The 18,480-nt window shown below is 42.6% G+C and overlaps 1 protein-coding gene across 3 annotated transcripts in view; it reads left to right on the top strand.

The window, feature by feature from the left end:
• Positions 1-18,068, top strand: part of Wdr11 (WD repeat domain 11) — a 47,778-nt gene extending 29,710 nt beyond the window's left edge. For 2 of the 3 annotated variants that reach the window (XM_021228518.2, XM_005063375.4), the window contains exons 15-29: positions 35-159; positions 586-733; positions 5,851-5,957; positions 6,296-6,410; positions 6,776-6,947; positions 9,836-9,944; positions 10,852-10,914; positions 11,758-11,823; positions 12,437-12,614; positions 13,308-13,403; positions 13,893-14,058; positions 14,514-14,611; positions 14,946-15,091; positions 15,969-16,048; positions 17,190-18,068. In XM_021228518.2, coding sequence (XP_021084177.1) covers positions 35-159; positions 586-733; positions 5,851-5,957; positions 6,296-6,410; positions 6,776-6,947; positions 9,836-9,944; positions 10,852-10,914; positions 11,758-11,823; positions 12,437-12,614; positions 13,308-13,403; positions 13,893-14,058; positions 14,514-14,611; positions 14,946-15,091; positions 15,969-16,048; positions 17,190-17,347 — 1,827 coding nt within the window. In that variant the 3' untranslated portion in view covers positions 17,348-18,068. Of the gene's footprint in view, positions 1-34; positions 160-585; positions 734-5,850; positions 5,958-6,295; positions 6,411-6,775; positions 6,948-9,835; positions 9,945-10,851; positions 10,915-11,757; positions 11,824-12,436; positions 12,615-13,307; positions 13,404-13,892; positions 14,059-14,513; positions 14,612-14,945; positions 15,092-15,968; positions 16,049-17,189 lie in introns of those variants that run through there. The other variant, XR_002383169.2, reaches the window with a different exon arrangement.
• The last annotated feature ends 412 nt before the right edge of the window (positions 18,069-18,480 follow it).

Raw genomic sequence — 18,480 nt, 5'->3', positions numbered from 1 at the left:
GGGTCCTGGCATATAATTTGCTTCTGCTACACAGGAGTGGTCGCCATCTCACAACCTGAAGAGCCTGAGAAAGAAACAGCTTGCCACCCGGGAGGCCATGGCCCGTCAGACTGTTGTCTCGGATGCAGAGCTGGGTGCTGTGGAGTCATCTGTGATCAGGTACTGTGTTCTGTTCCCTGTGGGTGTTCTGACAGCGACCCTGGCAGACACCATGCAGGGCATCTGTGGTAGCGAGTTAGACTCACTTGTGAGCATTCATTCAGCACAGACCCAGAGGACTGAAGTTGAGCTCTGTTGTTCTTGTATTCAGGGTTATCAGTAACACACAGTGCTGTTAACCTGTCAGCAGTCATGAGTGTGATCAAGCCAGCACCTTTCCATCCTATGAATGTCAAAAATGCAAATGAACACTGACATGGTTAGAGATAGAATCACTGTCAAAGAAAATGTACTGGGAACCCTGGATTGTTATACTAAACTTCAGAAGTTTTTAAATGGTCTTGGAACTCCTATAAATACATCTATATGGTGGGAATTAGTGGGTGTCACTCTAGGGGAAAAATGATCTTTTTCTCTATTTTAAAGCTTATTACAGGAGGCAGAAAGTAAGTCTGAACTCAGTCAGAACATCTCAGCTCGGGAACATTTTGTGTTTACTGACAATGATGGCCAAGTTTATCATCTCACTGTCGAAGGGAACTCTGTAAAGGACAGTGCTCGGATTCCACCAGATGTGAGTGTCATCCTTAATACATCTCTGTGACGAATGTGATTGTGGATCTTATTTATTCATATCCAGTGAAGACATACTTAAGGAAACATCTTGAGAAAAGCCTAATTTAAAAAATATTCCTATTTGAGGAGAAGTCATCTCTGATTGAACTTGGTCCATATCTCCTCAAAGTAACATAGCCACCCCTAGACCACGTGTGCTGTTCCTTCTTACCACGATGGTGGTCCACAGGAATTATCTGTTTGCTTATGAAGCTGAGGATGGGAAGGGACTTTCCAAGGTTCATGGCTGAGTCATGACAGAGCCATGTTTGGAACTCAGCCATCCTGTTTACATTCCATGGATTTTCATGAAACACTTGATTAGTTTGGGATAATTATAACTAGATTATAAGTTTAGTAGCATTAATATTTACTCATTTCTTAGGTATCATTTTTGGCCTTGTGGAATCAACTATAGTTAATAATTGCTATCAGTACTTAACCGAGGGAGTCTGCCTCTTCTTCAGTCAGCCACTAAATGAAGTTTCTGTTTCCCAGACTCTCTGGCCATGGGATTGTAGGCTGGCACTCCCCAGATCTATGTCTAAAATCCATATATGAGAGAGTACATGCCATGTTTCTCTTTTTGTGACTGGGTTACCTCACTCAGGATGGTTTCTTCTAGTGCCATCCATTTGCCTGCAAATTTCAGGATTCCATTATTTTTTCTGCTGAATAGTACTTCGTTGTGTAAATGTACCACATTTTCTCTATCCACTCTTCGGTTGAGGGTCATCTAGGTTGCTTCCAAGTTCTGGCTATTACAAATAAAGCTGCTATGAACATAGTGGAACAGACATCTTTGTTGTATGAATGGGCATCTTTTGGATATATGCCTAAGAGTGGAGTTGCTGGGTCTTGTGGTAGATTTATTCCCATTTTTCTGAGGAATCTCCATACTGATTTCCAAAGTAGCTGAACCAGTTGGCACTCCCACCAGCAATGGAGGAATTGTCCCCCTTTCACCACATCCTCTCCAGCATAAATTGTCATTGGTGTTTTTGATTTTAGCCATTCTGACAGGAGTGAGATGGTATCTCAGAGTTGTTTTGATTTGCATTTCCCGCATGGCTAAGGATGTTGAGCACTTTCTCAAGTGCCTCTCAGCCATTTTAGACTCCTCTATTCAAGAAAGCCAGTAACAGAGTGGGAGGACTGATGACCAAAGGGATTAAGACTGGGCTGGTTTAACCCCCAGAAACAGCTGACCTGACAAAGGTTAACTCTTGAATCCCAGGCATCAGCCTGGGAATCCAGCATGGGACTGATCAAGAACCCCTGAATGTGAGTGTCAGTGAGGAGGCCTAGGTAATCTATTGAGACTTGGGCAGCAGATCAGTACCCATCCCGAGTATACACACCGACTTTGGACTCCCATAGAACAATGTGAGGTGCACTCTCACCCTGAACTCTTGGGGAAGGGTCTAGGCCCTGCCCTATATGAAATGACAGACTATGGACACCCCCATGGAGGGCCTCACCTCCCTGGGGAAATGAGGGGATAATGGGGGGGTTGGGGGGAGGGCACAGGAGGAGTGGAGGGAAAGGGAGAGGGACCTGGATCTGACTTGTGAAGCAACCTTGTTTCTTATCTAAATTTAAACTGAAAAAAAATTTTGGTATCAGTATACATCTTACAGATTGCTTTTAATAGATTAATTAATAGACTGTTAACTAGTACAGATTATAATTAAATAGAAGCATGAGGAGGGATTTCACACAATGTGTATTTAATTAAAATTCCCATCTGAAAATAGATGTCCTAATAGAAGGCTGATTCTCATGTTTAAAATGGCCTAGTGAAGACGTTAACTAGCTGCAGTCATTAAAGTTAAATGGGGCAGAGGAACAGTGTCAGTTAGGGTCACAGTTGCTATGATGGACGCTGTAGCTATTGCAATGGGGAGAAAGGGCTTATTTCGTCCTACATCTCTCAGGGCACATGCTATCACTGAGGAAAGTCAAGGCAGTAACTGAAGCAGAGGCCATGGAGGAATATTGCTTATTGGCTTGCTCACCGTGACTCGCTCTGCCTGCTTTCTTGATGTCACTGCCTAGGACCACGTACCCAGGGATGTCACTGCCCACAGTGAGTTGGGCCATACCACATCAATCAGTCAAAAAAAAAATGCCCCACAGGCTAATCTGCTGGAGCCATGTTCTCAGTTGAGGTTCCCTCTTCCCAGATGACCCTACCTGTATAAAGTTGACATTAAAACCAGCCATCATGGGTATCCACTCCAAGTTGGTGCCATCACATGGCTTTTTTATAACTAATGTTGCTGGTGGTGAGAGCCAAGTGCTTCATCAAGTGGCTCTCTGTAAAACTTGAGTCACATCCCATCTTGGCAGCTGGCTTCTCAGGTGAGTGAGTCAAAAGAGCCAGGATAGATGATCCCCATTCACAAGTAACACCTTGTCACTTTTGCAGTCTACTGTTGATCCTTGGATCAGATCTACTTATTGTGGGAAGTAACTACTGAGGCCCTTGGGTGGATGGAGTTCTTTAGAGGCTAGCTACCAAGTCTTCCCTATTAACAAGCAAAGAATTGAAGGCATACTCCTAAAACCATTATTGCAAAATTGAAGTTAGCATGAGAATCTTTTCATATTGTAGCATAAAATTAACCCTTACATAGAAGAATTAAGTCATATCTAAGACTTAGTTATATCTATGTTTAAGTATATCTGCTATTGTTTTAAAGATTTTGAAAGAATGGATGTAGTAATATGAATGTGGAAAGTTGATGTTTGGTGATTATAATAGGAAAGTTAACTTCAAATGCATGCAAGGAAAAGCAGTTGTAGCTAATGCTGCTGAAAATTTGGAGAGCCCACTGTGCACCCTTAGCCTCCACATAGCTCCTCTTTTAGAAGCCTAGGGAAGATGCTATCTTGACTCTGACAGAGTTACTTACAAGTAATTTAATCTCACTTTCCAGTTGCTTCACACTGAGGTTAGAATGTAACAGGGCCAAAAACTCAAAGAACCAGTCTTTCTGACTAAACCAAAGAAAAGGCTTTGGGCTTCAGACATGAGTATTTGTTTTTTAATTTATTGCATTAATATTTATAGCATATATGTGGCAATCACAGGACAACTTGTAGCAGTCAATCCTTCCTTTCTACCATATAGATCCCAAGTCTCAAACTCTGGCTGTCAGGCTTGGAGAATCTACCATCTAAGCTCTGGCCGGCTCTGGTCCTATACATGCCTTTTCAAGGGAGTCATGCCACATGGCTAAGACGGTGTCACCTCTGTTTTGTGGGGTTTTGAAATCTGGGTATTACAACTCTCTTTGTTCCGCTGAATTCTTCCAAAATGAATGTGAGTCTTTGAAGGAATGACTGTATTAGTAAGCATGCAGCCTCTAGTGAAATTGGTATGCATGTCAGAGCACATTATGTTTAGGGAAGGAATTGATATCTATATACTATATGAGAATTGGTTTTGGTTTTTTATTTTTCTGAAGCTGATCTTTTTTCCAGGGGCTATAATGCAGTGTGTAGGAAAAAGGATTTGTTTGTTTCAATCCAATATTTTCCTTATTGTTCTTTCAAATGTAAAGTTCTAAACATTGATTTAGATTTGAATTTTTCACTCTGAATTTTGGCCCCCAAACTATAAAGCACATAAAATGGTAAAAGGAAAGAGAAAACTTGGCATATTTTAAATTGTAGGTATGTGTAGTCCTCAGTGGCTTGCTTTATCTTGAAAATGGAAAGAATGAGACAGTGAATGTCTGCTGTTTGTGTGTCTGCCTGGCATGTGGGCAGCCCAGCAACAGGGCAGTGAGCTCTGCAGAGCTCTGAGAGCCACGGGGTACACAGCAGGCCCTCCAGAAGCACCTCTCCTGCTCCCCCAGCACTGCAGGAGGGGATCCTCCTGTCTGCACAGTTGAATTAGCACAGCTACGCTAGTTTGTGGGCTAATTTAACCTATAATATTCTCATTTTTAAATCTGAAAAGGAAAGTAAGATTTAAAATGTGAAAGTATTCAAGACAAAGTAAACTTAGAGGCAAATACTTCTTAAACATTCCATTCGGATTTCAGAGAAATGGAAATAAGGTCTAAGAACCCTGCTTCATATTACACAGAGTCTCATGCTCTTATTGTAAGTTGTTTTTGTTATTAAGCTCATTGCAATATTGATTTGTAATTCTGTTTTTCTTTAGTTTCTGGGATATCACCAGGATTTATAAAATATTAGGGAGGCAGTTGGTCATTTTGTCAAGCATTGGCACATTCCTGACCTAACCATAGAGGCCCCTTTGAATACTTTAATGGTTCTATAAATGCAAAGCAAGTTTTGTTTTTATGAGTGGAGTGAGTGTAGTGAGTAACAACATTATTTAATGCCAACTCGAATGTGTGTTTACAGTGTGGCAGACATTCCTTTCAGGGCTTTAGCTTTATAGATATACTACCAGCACCGGACTCCACCAACAATAGAGCCAAGGCACAGAAAGGTTAAATAAACACATCCCAACCCCATGATGTCAAGGCAGTCTGATGCCAGAGCACTAGTGCTTAGGGCCTCTCTTCCTCCTTGAGCCTCTGCTGGATCTCCCCACTATGCTCACCTCTTACAATAGTGTGTCGGCAAAGTACCGAGTCTTTTTTTCTAGTGGACAAACACTACACTACACAGAGGGTGACTGAGTTTCCCTTGGAATGGATTTATATAACCTTTTGTAATGAGATAAATTAGAGTTGGCTCTCTAGACTGCAATTTATTTTTTTCTTTCTGGAATTTTCTTTTTCCTAAAGTATTTCTTCCCAAAAGACACATCTTCTCTATAAATGCAGTTTGGATAACTACATCCAATGTCTACTTGAATGAACAATTTGGATATCCATCAAATTGAAATATCCTGTTTTAGCACAGTTGAAGCTGACATGCAGTGGCTTTTTCAGTGTTTAAAGTTTTAAGATATGATAGCATTCATACAAAGTAAATGATTTTTAAGTAAATTATTTATTATTTCATTGTGATCAGTACAGGGAAATATTTCTGTTCTAATGGCAACTCAGTTGAGAAGTTCACCTGTAGTTTTGTTGTTCTTGCTTCTAGGGTAGCATGGGCAGCATTACCTGCATCGCTTGGAAAGGGGATACCTTAGTGCTTGGAGATATGGATGGAAATTTAAACTTCTGGGATTTGAAAGGCAGAGTATCCAGGTAGGAGCCAAAAGAAATCTTTGTTCAAGTGGAAACTTACAGCTGTAAATCTGACTGATAAGTGTAAATTGGAGTTTTGAGCCCTTACTGTCTAAACTTTGGAGGAAGAATGGTCGTGAGCCAGGCTCTGGTCAGCACAATAGACCCTGATCAGCAGGCAGCCATACAGAAGGCCTGGGACCTCGCTCCAACAGATCTTAGTGGGCAGAGCTACCTGTCCAGTGTGGCTGCCAAGAATGTAAAGTGGCTCTGCCATCCTCACACCTGATCAGAAATAGTGGGCATACTGGCAGGGTTGCGTTTGGTATCATGTTGGTGTTTTTATTCTTTGTCCCCAGAGGAATACCCACACATAGAAGTTGGGTGAGGAAGATTCGTTTTGCTCCTGGCAAAGGAAACCAGAAGCTGATAGCAATGTATAACGATGGTGCTGAAGTGTGGGACACTAAAGAGGTAGGCCCGGCCCTGCAGCTGGCGGTGAAGCAGAGGAAGCGAAGCATGGGACCTGCTTCTGTTGTCCACCTTTTCTGAAAACTGAGTCCCCAGTAATAATCTTCAGACTTCTTATAAGAAATTATTCGTTAGAGAATTTTGCTCACATGGTATTTTCTGTTGTAAGCGAGACAGCATGACGGATTGATTGATTGATGTTTTAGTGTCATCACTGTGACTGAGACCTGTGGAATGCAGACTGCATGTGGGAGATGGGCTGCCAGAGACTCTTCATTTGCAGAGATATACTGGGCCTCAGCCACGCAGTCTCTGACCATTTAATCCAGAAAGGTAAACAACTTCTTTCTCCGTCAATCATGTCGCAGGTTCAGATGGTGAGCAGTTTAAGAAGTGGAAGAAATGTGACCTTTCGGATTTTGGATGTGGACTGGTGCACATCAGATAAGGTGATCTTGGCATCTGATGACGGGTGCATCAGAGTCCTGGAGATGTCAATGAAATCTACGTGTTTTAGAATGGATGAACAGGAGTTAACGGGTAAGGCGCACTCCTGATAGGGTGCTTGCTGCTACAGGCTATGGCCATCTAGACAGAGGGCAACTGCTGCTTCATTTCAGAGAACGCTTGGGAGAACATGACTCTAATGACTTTTCAGTAACAAGCCTTACGTGCCCTGCACTGTGTATCAGTGAGTGGTTCTGTGTACCGTGATGTTTGAGTCCTGTCTGTGACTCGTTATGTGCCCAACCACAGCTGAGATAAGTGATTGCACTGTCTTGCTCCTTTCTTATGTGGTTGTTCTGAGTTTATTCTTTTACACAAATTAAAAATGTAGTAAAAAACTAAACAAAACAAAACTGCTTGCATGACTTGTTTTTCCTAAAGAAAAAATAAGAAGGCTGCAAGCATACCCATCCAGCTGTTTAAAAGGCAGCCTTTGTCTTTTGGAGTGGGATCATTTTTAGAATGCACTTTCAGAGGACAACAGTGGTTCTGATCCTCAGTGGGGTAGACCAGGGACTTCCAGCTCCAAGTATCCTCTTGGCACATCCTCCATGCATACTCCTGGCCATCTGCTTTGTAGAGCCTTGGTTATTCATTTATGGACTCAACTCAGAATTGCCTGTGCTTTGTAGAGTTGATTACTATTTGGCACTTGAGAGACTGAGGCTGTGTAAATCTGCCCTGGTGTTCTTGGTGTTAGCTGGGGTGCTTGTAGCTTACATGAGCCAGGCATTGTTCCTCGTCTATCTGTGGCCCCTGCCCACTACATTGGGGCACTAGCTCTTCTTTCTTTGTAGCTGTGACTGGCACGGGTAAAATATAGGCCACTTGTTGCATTCCCATACCTGATCTCGAGTCATTTGTCAGCTCTGCAGAGGTGTCAGGACCTCCTCACCAAGGGAGACAAGCAGAAGCAAGCACTTTAAACCTGAAATGCTTCAGAAATTGAGGGAATAACAAGAATGAGGCTTAAAAAACAGAAGAAAAACAGTTGCTAGTTCTAGGCTAAAATGTAGGTAAATAAAAATCTAAGTATTTAGAAACTTTTTACTTTTGATTTAAAAATTTGAATCTACAAAGCTCCATAGCACTTCAATGTGTTCTCAACTAAGCTGACTAGAGAACTGGAGTCTGTCATACTATGTATACTGTACTTAAACATCCGGCTGGGAACCAGGTTTGCATCATTATACTTAAAATTCTACTAATAGTAAAAGGAAAAATATTACTCTTGTTCAGTCTCTAGTGTAATAGCCTCAACCAGGAAGTGAAATTTGAACTTAGTAATGGGTAGGGTCACTGCTGGGCACCAGCTTTCCAGGGAGGGAACAAAAGAAGGAGCTTTTTTTGGGCTCCAAACTTGTTTGTCTTTTTCTTTTGACCCCTGGTTCTAAGGGTTGACTCCAGAGCCTTGGGCTTGCTAAGCATGCACACTATTGTATACCTAGCTCCCAGACTCTAGGTTTTTAAAAAGAATGTAATTATCAAGCTATCTAGGGAGTAGTTAGCAACTTTGAATATAGCATTTTAGGTGCTTTTATAGAATCAACAGTAAAACTCTCAGGTGTGAAAACATAGTAGTAGAAACATTTCTCACCTCATCTGACTCTCAGATTGAAAAGCCTGTGCATATTATTCATCGCCAGTTTAGTTTTTATTTGACGTACAGAATCATGTTTGCTAAAGCTGCATTGCTTCATAGAAGCATAATGAGTCATATGAATTGCTTTACATTTTCTAGAAATAACACCTTAAGAACTAAAAAGAAAGAGGTATGCCTGATTTTAACGAAGATTTTATTTAACTTAAATATTAAAAATTGTCATTTCAAGTATAATCTTTATTAACAATTACTAATGACATTTTTGCCTTTTTTAAGTACTATGTCTTCAAGATCTTGTTGATATTTTAATCTGTATTGCTAAGTAAGTTGGGATAGCTGTAACTCTGAGGACAAATTTTCAGTAGAAATATTTGAGCCCTGTTTAGATTTTATATCATTTCATGTGAGCAGTAGCTATGTATTTGAGTCACTCCAGATCTATGTAGAAGTTACATAATCACTGAGTCAAGCTTTGGGATTGATTAAATTATTCATTCTCTCCATGCTAGCCATCTTTCAGGTGTTCAGTAGCTATGTATGTGACTAGTAGCTGTCTTTCATATTAGATGGCACAATCTGTCCTACATTTGGGCCATTTTAACTCATTGTGTCTGTTCGAGAGACCAGGGAAGGAAGGCTTCACAGGAGCTGGAGGAGACTGGGTAGTGAAAACCAGTGGGTCAAAGGTGGGGAGCCCACTTGAGGGAGATGCTGTGTGTAGCTGCTAGGTAGTAGAGCCATTGGTCTTGTTTCTTTCCACTGGAATGTGTTGAAAACAGCCAGCTCTTACTTGTTTTGTAGTGTCCCAATAAGCAACTGCTTCATGTTGGGGCCTGGGGGTGAGGGCCATGCCTGTAGGAAGTTATCCCTTGTGTGCAAAAGACTTCACACAGGACTCATGGGAAGCCCAGAGATCAGAGGCCACCCAGTCTCATCAGCAACCAATTCCTGATGGATGGGTGGATCGTGTTAGTTTAATAGTCTCAAAAAAAAGAGATCTGGTGGTACAAACATTGCAAGTAAGTGTAGTTGATTTTAATATTTTTTAAATGTGCTTTATTGGTATGTGTTGAGTCATTGCATTGGGTATTTTAATGAGTAGTATAGAGCTTTGTACCATTCCAGATATTTAAACTTTAAAAAGGAGGAAGACAATGTACTAATCAAACTTGAGTGCGAGAATCTCTGCTCTGGAGAGTCCCAGTTGTACCAAGTATAGGCATTGGTCTCTTATAACTGCCCTGTAAATGGTCTGTAGCTGAGGCTTTGCTAAGGTATAAAAGTTCATTTTATTGAGAAGCACTCTTTTGCTGTCTAGAGCCTGTGTGGTGCCCATACCTCCTTGTTCCAAGGGCCTCCCTCGCCTTGAAAGCCTTCTTACTACACCAGCCCTGGAATGGGCGATATTCTTTGGATATTTCTCGCATGTAAGTTATTTCATTTTTGTTTTCTGTGCATGATTTACTTGGATTGCAGGACACCCATGAAAATTAGCGGTGGCTTACAGTCCAGAGCTTAGAAGGAATGAAACCTTAACACCAGTCCAGGCCAAGGCAGAGACACTATGGGGATTCCTCCTCTGCCCGCCTCCACCGCCGTGGGGCCTTTGCAGAAGAGTGGGTCAGTAAGGAGGGGAGCTGCAGGTGCATGGGATGCTCGCTCTCAGGACTGGGTGACCAGCACATGGGAGCATCAGGGTGGAGGGAAACGATGAATGCGAAGAGGACCAGGAGATGCTGCAGGTTTGGGGCCAGGCCTAATTCTGTACAGCAGGATCAGAAGTGCGTTTATAAATCAGTGTCTACCTCACTGCAAAAAAAGTCATCATAGAAAAAAATTATCAATTATTTACTATAATTTACTGAACTTACAGTATATGGACATCACAGGTTGGTGTGGGATGAGGGTTTTGTTGTTGTTTTTAAGGCATTATCTGTCTGTTGTCTAAGAACTATTTAATTAGAGAAACAAATGGCCACATTCTATAGGGCAGAGGGAAATAATCACTTTAGCCATTGTTCATTGTAGGTTTTTTATTAAAAGGAATCTAAACCTGATAGTTCTTAGAATCAGCTAACCAATTTCCTACTCTTTTGAATACATGAGGTTTCTTCATTCATTTCTTTATTTCTATTCAGTAAGACAAAGAAAGACAAGCCACAAAAATGGTCAGTGAGTCCCAGGTACATTGCTACTACTTTGACCTGTAGCCAAGCTTTTAGCCAGAGGTTATAAAAAGTTTATTTCTATATTAATACAATGGTTTTTTTCAGTAAAGAAATACATAGTAGTAAATTCAGAGACAGTGAATGATTCAAACTTTTTTCTGTACAGTGACTATCCAGAAAATGAAGAAATAAAGACTCTCCTTCAAGAACAGTTGAACGCATTGTCTAAGTAAGCACTCTGTATTCCATAGAAGATAAGAACACAGGAAAGTGACACATATTAATTTGATTTTAAAAACCAAAACAATTGTTTTCCTAAGTGTTAATGGTCCACAGAGAGACAATTTGTTGACATAGGTTTGTTCCTCTTGTAGTTTTGTTTACCAGAGGGACTAAGTTACTGATTACAGGGACAGAGTAGCCATCTCCACCCAGTTCCCAACTCTCCAACTGCTGTGTTCTATCAGGACCAGGAGTTCTGTGTCATGAGGCTCCATCATCAGGGCCTCATGGAGCTGTGTTAGTGCACAGGTGACTCTGAGACAGCCCGTGGCAGGTACTGTGAACGCACAGTTCTGGCTAAGAAACTGATGTTTCTTAGAGCCATGATCACTTAAAAATAAATACTGAGAATTATTTTGCAAAGGGGGGAGAAAAATAGGGGTCCACCTGAAGGTCTTGGTAAAATAGAGCATGTTTCTGCAATCTAGAATCTACCCTATATAATAATCTTTAACAAGTTATAATACTTGGTAAATGGCAATTTCAAAATAATTACTTGTCATCAGTTTCCTAAGATTAACATTTGTGTTTAATTGGGAAACTGTAGAGTTTAAGAATCCTGTCAGCAGTGACATCCTTGTCCTTGCAGTCAAGTAAACTATTGCAAGACTGCAAAGCAGAGTCCTGGTCCCAGTGTTCAGGGTGGTTGACAGTATTCTTCCACTTGCGTAAGTTGGGAGCCAAGACAAAGTAACTGCTCTTAGAAATCCCTATGTCTATTGATACATCTCTTTGCTTTTTGTTTGTTTGGAAATGTTTGTCTTACCTCTGTCTGGGTTCCTGTCTACAGCGACATAAAGAAACTCCTGCTTGATCCTGAATTCACTCTCTTGCAGAGGTGCCTGCTTGTTTCCAGGTAATGTTCTCTGATATGTTGTGTAAGAGATAATTCAAGGTAACTTACTTCTTTTATTAAGGCTTTGTAAAAGTTACACCAAGCTGTGACATGTTTTAAAAATCTAAGCTCCTCCTTTAGATTTGACTTACAATTAAGAGTGCTGATACAAACTGGAAATCCTTTTACATCTTAAATGAGATCTGGGCTTACTGTACTGCAAGGACTTTTGCTTATTGTCAGCTTTTAAAATGTCAGCTACAAACTATGCATTTAAATGTATTTATAAACACACTGATGAATTACCTTTAAAAGCAATTATCAGTCCTTTCCTAGTGTTTAGCAGAGTCACTTACAATGAAGACATTTCCCTCTCTGTTCCTGATACTTTATGCAGAAGCTCTTACTGGGAAACTGATGTGCAAACATAGAGATACGGGGAGACCAGGCCTGTGGAGCTGTTGGATGTGAAGGGCTCTGTGTGGTCAGGCCATGTGCTATTGGGAACCCACTGCTCTATGCTTTTCTTGGTGGACTCTGAAGTGAACACTGTTCCTGGTACTGGAGGCTACTCAAGGCAGCCTGATCAGGCCTGGAGTGTGGACTCATGGAGGCCTGGCTTTCCCCTCCCCAGGCTCTATGGTGATGAGTCAGAGCTGCACTTCTGGACAGTGGCGGCCCACTACCTGCACAGCGTGTCCCAAGCCAAGTCTGGGGACACAGCAGTAGCCCAGGAAGGTGCTCCACAGGACAAGCTGAACAACCCACTGGATATCTGCTACGACGTGCTCTGTGAGAACGACTACTTCCAGGTGCTGCTGCTTTCTAGAGCAAAGCCCTATTCATACATCTCATCTTCACTATTGGAGTTTCCCTGAGCATCTTAAACTTGGGAAAACTTAGAGCCAAATTAAAGTCCACAGCCTAGAAATAAGTGTGGCATGTTGTATGAAAAGCCTGATTCTCAGAAAGCTTATAAACACTAGGTTTTTAATGCACACAAAAAGTCTTGGTTTTTGTATTAAATTTTTTACCTTAGAAGGCTCATTTTAATTTGTTCACTTCAATTTTCCATAAATCTCAGTATTTTTACTTGATTTAAAAAATTTACTTGACTTACGGACTTTGGGCTCCCATCCAACAATGAGAGATGCACTCTCACCCTGGACTCTTGGGGGAGGGTCTAGGCCCTGCCCTGAATGAAATGACAGACTATGGACACCCCCATGGAGGGCCTCACCCTCCCTGGGGAAATGGGGGGATATTGGGGAGGGTGGTGGGAAGGCACGGGAGGAGGGGAGGGAAAGGGAGTGGGACCTGGAATTGACATGTGAAGCAACCTTGTTTCTAATTTAAATTTAAATTAAAAAAAATAAAATATAAAAAAAGTTTGACTAAATTTTCTATTCCTTCCTTCCTCTTCCCCTCCTCTCTCTCCCTCCCTCCCTCTCTCTTCTTTCTCCTCCTCCTATCTTACTTCTCCTCCTTCTTCTTTCCTACTTTAGAAATTTCAACTAGAAAGAGTTAATCTACAGGAAGTAAAAAGGTCAACTTACGATCATACAAGGAAATGCACAGACCAGCTACTACTCTTGGGTCAGGTATGTCAGTTTGGATGCTCCGTGGAGTTGCTAGTTGATGGATATTTCAAGCATCGTTGTGCACACATACTCTCACTTATGTGTGCATATGTATATAGCCACATGAACGCATGTCCTTCTCTGTACACACTTAGGCTTTCTTTAGCAATGTCACCACCAAACGCTGTGAGCATCACGGCCATGAGGTTAGCCTACTCTCGCTTTAGCTTCTGTAACAGACAACAGCTGTTGGTTTTGTTTTCCTGCACTTAGTGGTGCACAGCTGAAGTGTCATTCCTCCTAGCAGCTCTCCCCCCGGGCTGGGTTTTATGCTTGCCTTAGAGCTAAAGTGTGGGACTTTCACTAGTTTGTATATGTTGATATAATATCATACGTTTGAAAGTGAACGTTGCCTTTAGGCTGCAAACTTTGATGTTCCCCTTATGAATCTTAAAAGGCTCTGTTGGAAGAGAATGTTCCCATAACTGCAGGAGGTGTTTCTCTTCCTAGACAGACAGAGCCGTGCAGCTCCTGTTGGAAACGAGTGCGGATAACCAGCACTATTACTGTGACTCGCTGAAAGCTTGTTTGGTCACCACTGTCACCTCCTCAGGCCCTTCTCAGAGCACCATTAAGCTGGTGGCAACCAATATGATTGCCAATGGCAAGTTGGCAGGTAAGGCACACTGTTACTGCATCTGTCAGTGCTGGGTTGGGCTGTTGAAGACATGTCTCTTTGTATATGCTACAGAAAACTAGTGCTGATTATAGGGTGACCACAGTCACATAAGTGAGCTTTTTTTAAGTGAAAAAACGAGGTGTATGAATGCTTGCGGTGACGATCCTGGGCCAGGTGCTCCACCCCAGTTCATGCTCTAGGTTGTATTCATGCTCACTGCCCCGGTTGCCTGAGAGGTGACATTGTGTAGAGCTCTGTCCTAATAGTTTAAAATTCAGTTCAACAGCTTCCCATTAGGTCCAGGTTTTGAATACCCCTTAACTGAAATGATTAAGTGTGCTCACCCTATATAAAATGTACAAGACTAAAGTTAAATGTGGTTTTACTTTTTATTGATTTGTTAAAAAGAGTGCTGCAGGGTCAGATGAGGGGACTGTTCTTCTGTCTTCCAGAGGGTGTTCAGTTACTTTGCCTGATCGACAAGGCTGCGGACGCCTGCCGCTACCTGCAGACGTATGGCGAGTGGAATCGGGCAGCATGGCTGGCAAAGGTAGGCATTTCCGGTAGGCGTCCTGGCAGTTAGACAGACAGCTCAGTCTTGAGCCTCTCTCTTCCCTGGGAAGCTGGTCTACGTGTGGTTACTTGCTGTTCCACCTCTCATTATTAACTGCCACTTTCACTGAAAACAGCTTGCATTGGGAGCAGTCGGGTGAAAACAGCTGACTCCTGCCTGCCGGGGTCTGATGCAGCCAGGCCCCAGCAGCAATCACTGCAGTTTGTGTGTGATAAATGGCAGTGGAACAGTTTAGCTGTTTGTTTCAGAGAAGCACACTTCATTTCTCTGTAGCGTGTACGATGTTCTGTTCTATCTGCCTTTTTTTCAGGTTCGGTTAAATTCCGAAGAATGTGCAGATGTTCTGAAGCGGTGGGTCGATCATCTTTGTTCTCCACAAGTCAATCAGAAGTCCAAGGCCCTCCTGGTCCTCCTCTCTCTGGGTTGCTTTGTCAGTGTGGCAGAGACACTTCACAGGTATGGCATGTAAGCCCTGGCCGCTAGGCGGTGCTGGGTGAGCCCTTCCCGGTGTTCTCGGTGTTCCCGGGTTCTTTGTAATGGAGGTAGATGTGTGACGTGAAGGGAGAATAGTACAGTTACGGTTGTGAAGAACCGAAGGGGGAAGGGGGGCATCTCTCTCTGTTCTTAGTTATTGGTTCCAGCACTATGTGTGCCAAACCCAAAGGACACACTGTAAGAATATAGAAATCAAGCCGGGTGTTGGTGGCGCACGCCTTTAATCCCAGCACTCGGGAGGCAGAGGCAGGCGGATCTCTGTGAGTTCGAGGCCAGCCTGGTCTACAGAGCGAGTTCCAGGACAGCCTCCAAAGCCACAGAGAAACCCTGTCTCGAAAAAACAAAAAACAAACAAAAAAGAAAGAATACAGAAATCTTTAGACAGTTGGGGAGGATTCAGACTTGAGAGTAGCTGAGAAGAAGCCCCAAGAGCCGTGAGAGGTGGTAGAGTATGGCAAGCTGGAAAGTCCCCATGAACGTCTCTGTCTGATAGGAGATTGACCTATAGACAACTAGAGGCAGTAAATTGAGACAGATTTGACAGACTGCTTACTAAATCTGGGCAGTGGGTACATAATTTAGAAAAGCTTGTAGTCCTGGATTACAGTGGTTTAAACTACTTAGCACAGTGTTCTCGGTGTCTACTGTGAAGCTTGTATTTAGAGAAGTGTGCTCCCTCCTTTATAAACCAGGCCTTAGAAAGGCGTTGGCCTGACTTATAGAATACTCTATTTCCATGGGAAATGTGTACAAAGCTTCAGACAGAAATGCTGCTTGGGTGGCTCTGCCCACCTATGTCAGATCTTGAAAACTAACTTATTTTTGTTCCGTTGACCAGCATGAGGTACTTCGATAGAGCTGCCCTGTTTGTGGAAGCCTGTCTCAAGTATGGTGCATTTGAAGTCAGTGAGGACACAGATATCCTTTGCAAGGACATTTATGCTGAGAGGGTAACATGAGTGAGATTTAGAACTTATATTACATTGAGAAAGATCCATGCTGTGAGTCACCAAACCCGGAAGAGAAGGAGAAAGGAAAACTAGAGGAGGAGGGAAAGAACCAGAACAGCTTGCTGCACTGCAAGCTGGGTAGAGGGAGTGGCAAGGAGGACTGTACAGTGAAGGCCTGTGTTCTCTGATGTGTGTTTGGCCTTAAAAGAAGGGAAAGTACAATTTAGAAAAGCATGTGGTCCTTGTACTTTAAATACTGTTTGAAATATATTTTATATGTTTACCTAGAAAATATAGATTAAAAAGTTGAAAAACTCCCACTGTACCCAAGTGAACCTCTGGTATGGCATAGAACAGAACTCTTGAGATGTGCCATAGAGGCGGGCTGCTGTGAGCTAGGACACTGTATTCTACTAAGCATCACTTGGGTACCTTCTTCTTTTGGAAAGAATGGGCTTGTGGATATAGCTCCCAGGTCCTCAGGTTTAAAGAACTCTCCCATTTCTCATTGTATTTTTTCTTGAGTTTCTATATTTGGCCTCATTTCTTTATGTTGGTCATTTGGCTTTGTAAATACTCATTTTTTTAAAGCTAACATAAATCAAAATATTTGAAAAAGTAACTAAAGCCTAAGGTTTGGCAAAGCCATGGACTAGTCACTGGTGAACTTGGTCTGGTATCAAATTTTTCAGGACACCACAGAACAGGGCTATCTCAAAACCTGATGCCCAGCCGTCTAGAGCCTCTCCCCTAACAAACGGTTCTGCTCTGACTGCCAGTCTCTGAGAAACTTCCTCCTGGAATGAGGGTGTGTGCAGGTTCTCTCCTGTCCTCTGCCTTTCTCCAGGCTTCATTGGAGTACAGCAGTGGCAGCATCAGAGGACACTGGCTGGAGTCTTCTAGAAGAAACATTGGATTTAGCTGGTGCAAAGTGCAGCATGGTTCCATTGAGGCGCTTCCCCCCTCGTAACGAGGTGCCTATCTATACTCCTGACACGCTGCTCGCCGGAGCCACCAGGTCTCCCTGGAGCACCTGGGCAGAGCTGCCCTTCTGCTTTGGAGTCTGAGGAGCCCACCCTTCATTCTTGGCTTCCTTAACTGAGGTTTACAGAAACTCATCACTGCCATCTATGCAGACTATGCCCGAAGCCTGAAGAGCCTCGGTTTCAAACAGGGAGCAGTGCATTTTGCTTCAAAAGCTGGAGCAGCTGGCAGAGATTTATTGAATGAGCTTGGATCCCCCAAGGAAGAACTAACAGAAGGGTGACATGCTCTGTGCAGGAAATCCCATGTTGGAAGTGAGGTGTGAGGAGGACTGACCTGACCATGCTCACAGTCACCGTCATGGTCAGTTCAGACTGATGTGAAGACCTGGCCCTTGTTAGTTGTGTCACCACCTTCTTAAGGCCGCAGGTCTCAGCGGCATGGGCACATTTACACTAGGAGCCAGTTCTGTGTCCCATGTGAGCTCAGATCAGCGGGGACACATGGTGGGAAAGTATGTAGTGTTTATACATTTGGAAAGTGCTTCTAGGATCCTTGTGACTACTTTACAATAATTGTAACCTAAAACTCATGAGACTGGATTGCTTTCCTCTCTCATTTGTTAATTTAGAGATGTTTAAGAAATCGGTAGAAGAAAGTGTACATCTGACGGCTTCTCAGATACATGCCATGTGTGCCTGTGTTGATAGGCAGTTGTTTAGGACACAGCAGGGAGTGGATTCCCTGCTTTAGGCATTGCTCAATTTTGTATTTGGGCCTCATAGTCTTCATGGGACATGTCAAACTTTATGTTTAGTGTTAGTGGTCTTGGATGGTCTGAATTTTAACTCCTAGGATACATTCCAGTAACCTCATTTCTGAAGCCTCTTTTGTACATTTTATGCCTTTGTTTTCTTCCACTAGATGTAATTATTATAAATTATTGCTCAGAATTTCAACAACTGTGACTATACAAATGATAAATAAAGGAAAATCTCAGCCAAGACTTTGTTGTTTTGATTTTTTTCTTTTTGAGATGTGGTCTTTTGGCCAAATGAATAACACCTTCACCCCTACTTTATTTTTTCAGGAACATTGAGAAACACAACTCAGGTCAAAGTTACAGTCACTGGTTCCCAGCAACTTGGGGTCATTTCCAGTCAGTCCCCTGTCTCCCATTTTTGAACTTAGAGACATCAGGGGCACTTGAGAAAGATGGCTTATTCCAGACTCCATGTGGCACTTTGGCGAAAAGACTGGGTTTGAACAGTAGCTGTAAATCTGGGCTGAAGTAAAAACGACACACCTTAGTTATCGCTCTACACGTGTAGCTAGAGGTACCAGCTTTCTTCCTGCTGCTACAATATTGGAAGAAACGGATCTCTGCCTGGTGGGAGTGGAGGCTGGAGAGGGACT

This window comes from Mesocricetus auratus, unplaced genomic scaffold (assembly GCF_017639785.1).
Source record: "Mesocricetus auratus isolate SY011 unplaced genomic scaffold, BCM_Maur_2.0 Super-Scaffold_4256, whole genome shotgun sequence".
Lineage (NCBI taxonomy): Eukaryota > Metazoa > Chordata > Mammalia > Rodentia > Cricetidae > Mesocricetus > Mesocricetus auratus.
This window is presented reverse-complemented; position numbering and strand designations above follow the sequence as displayed.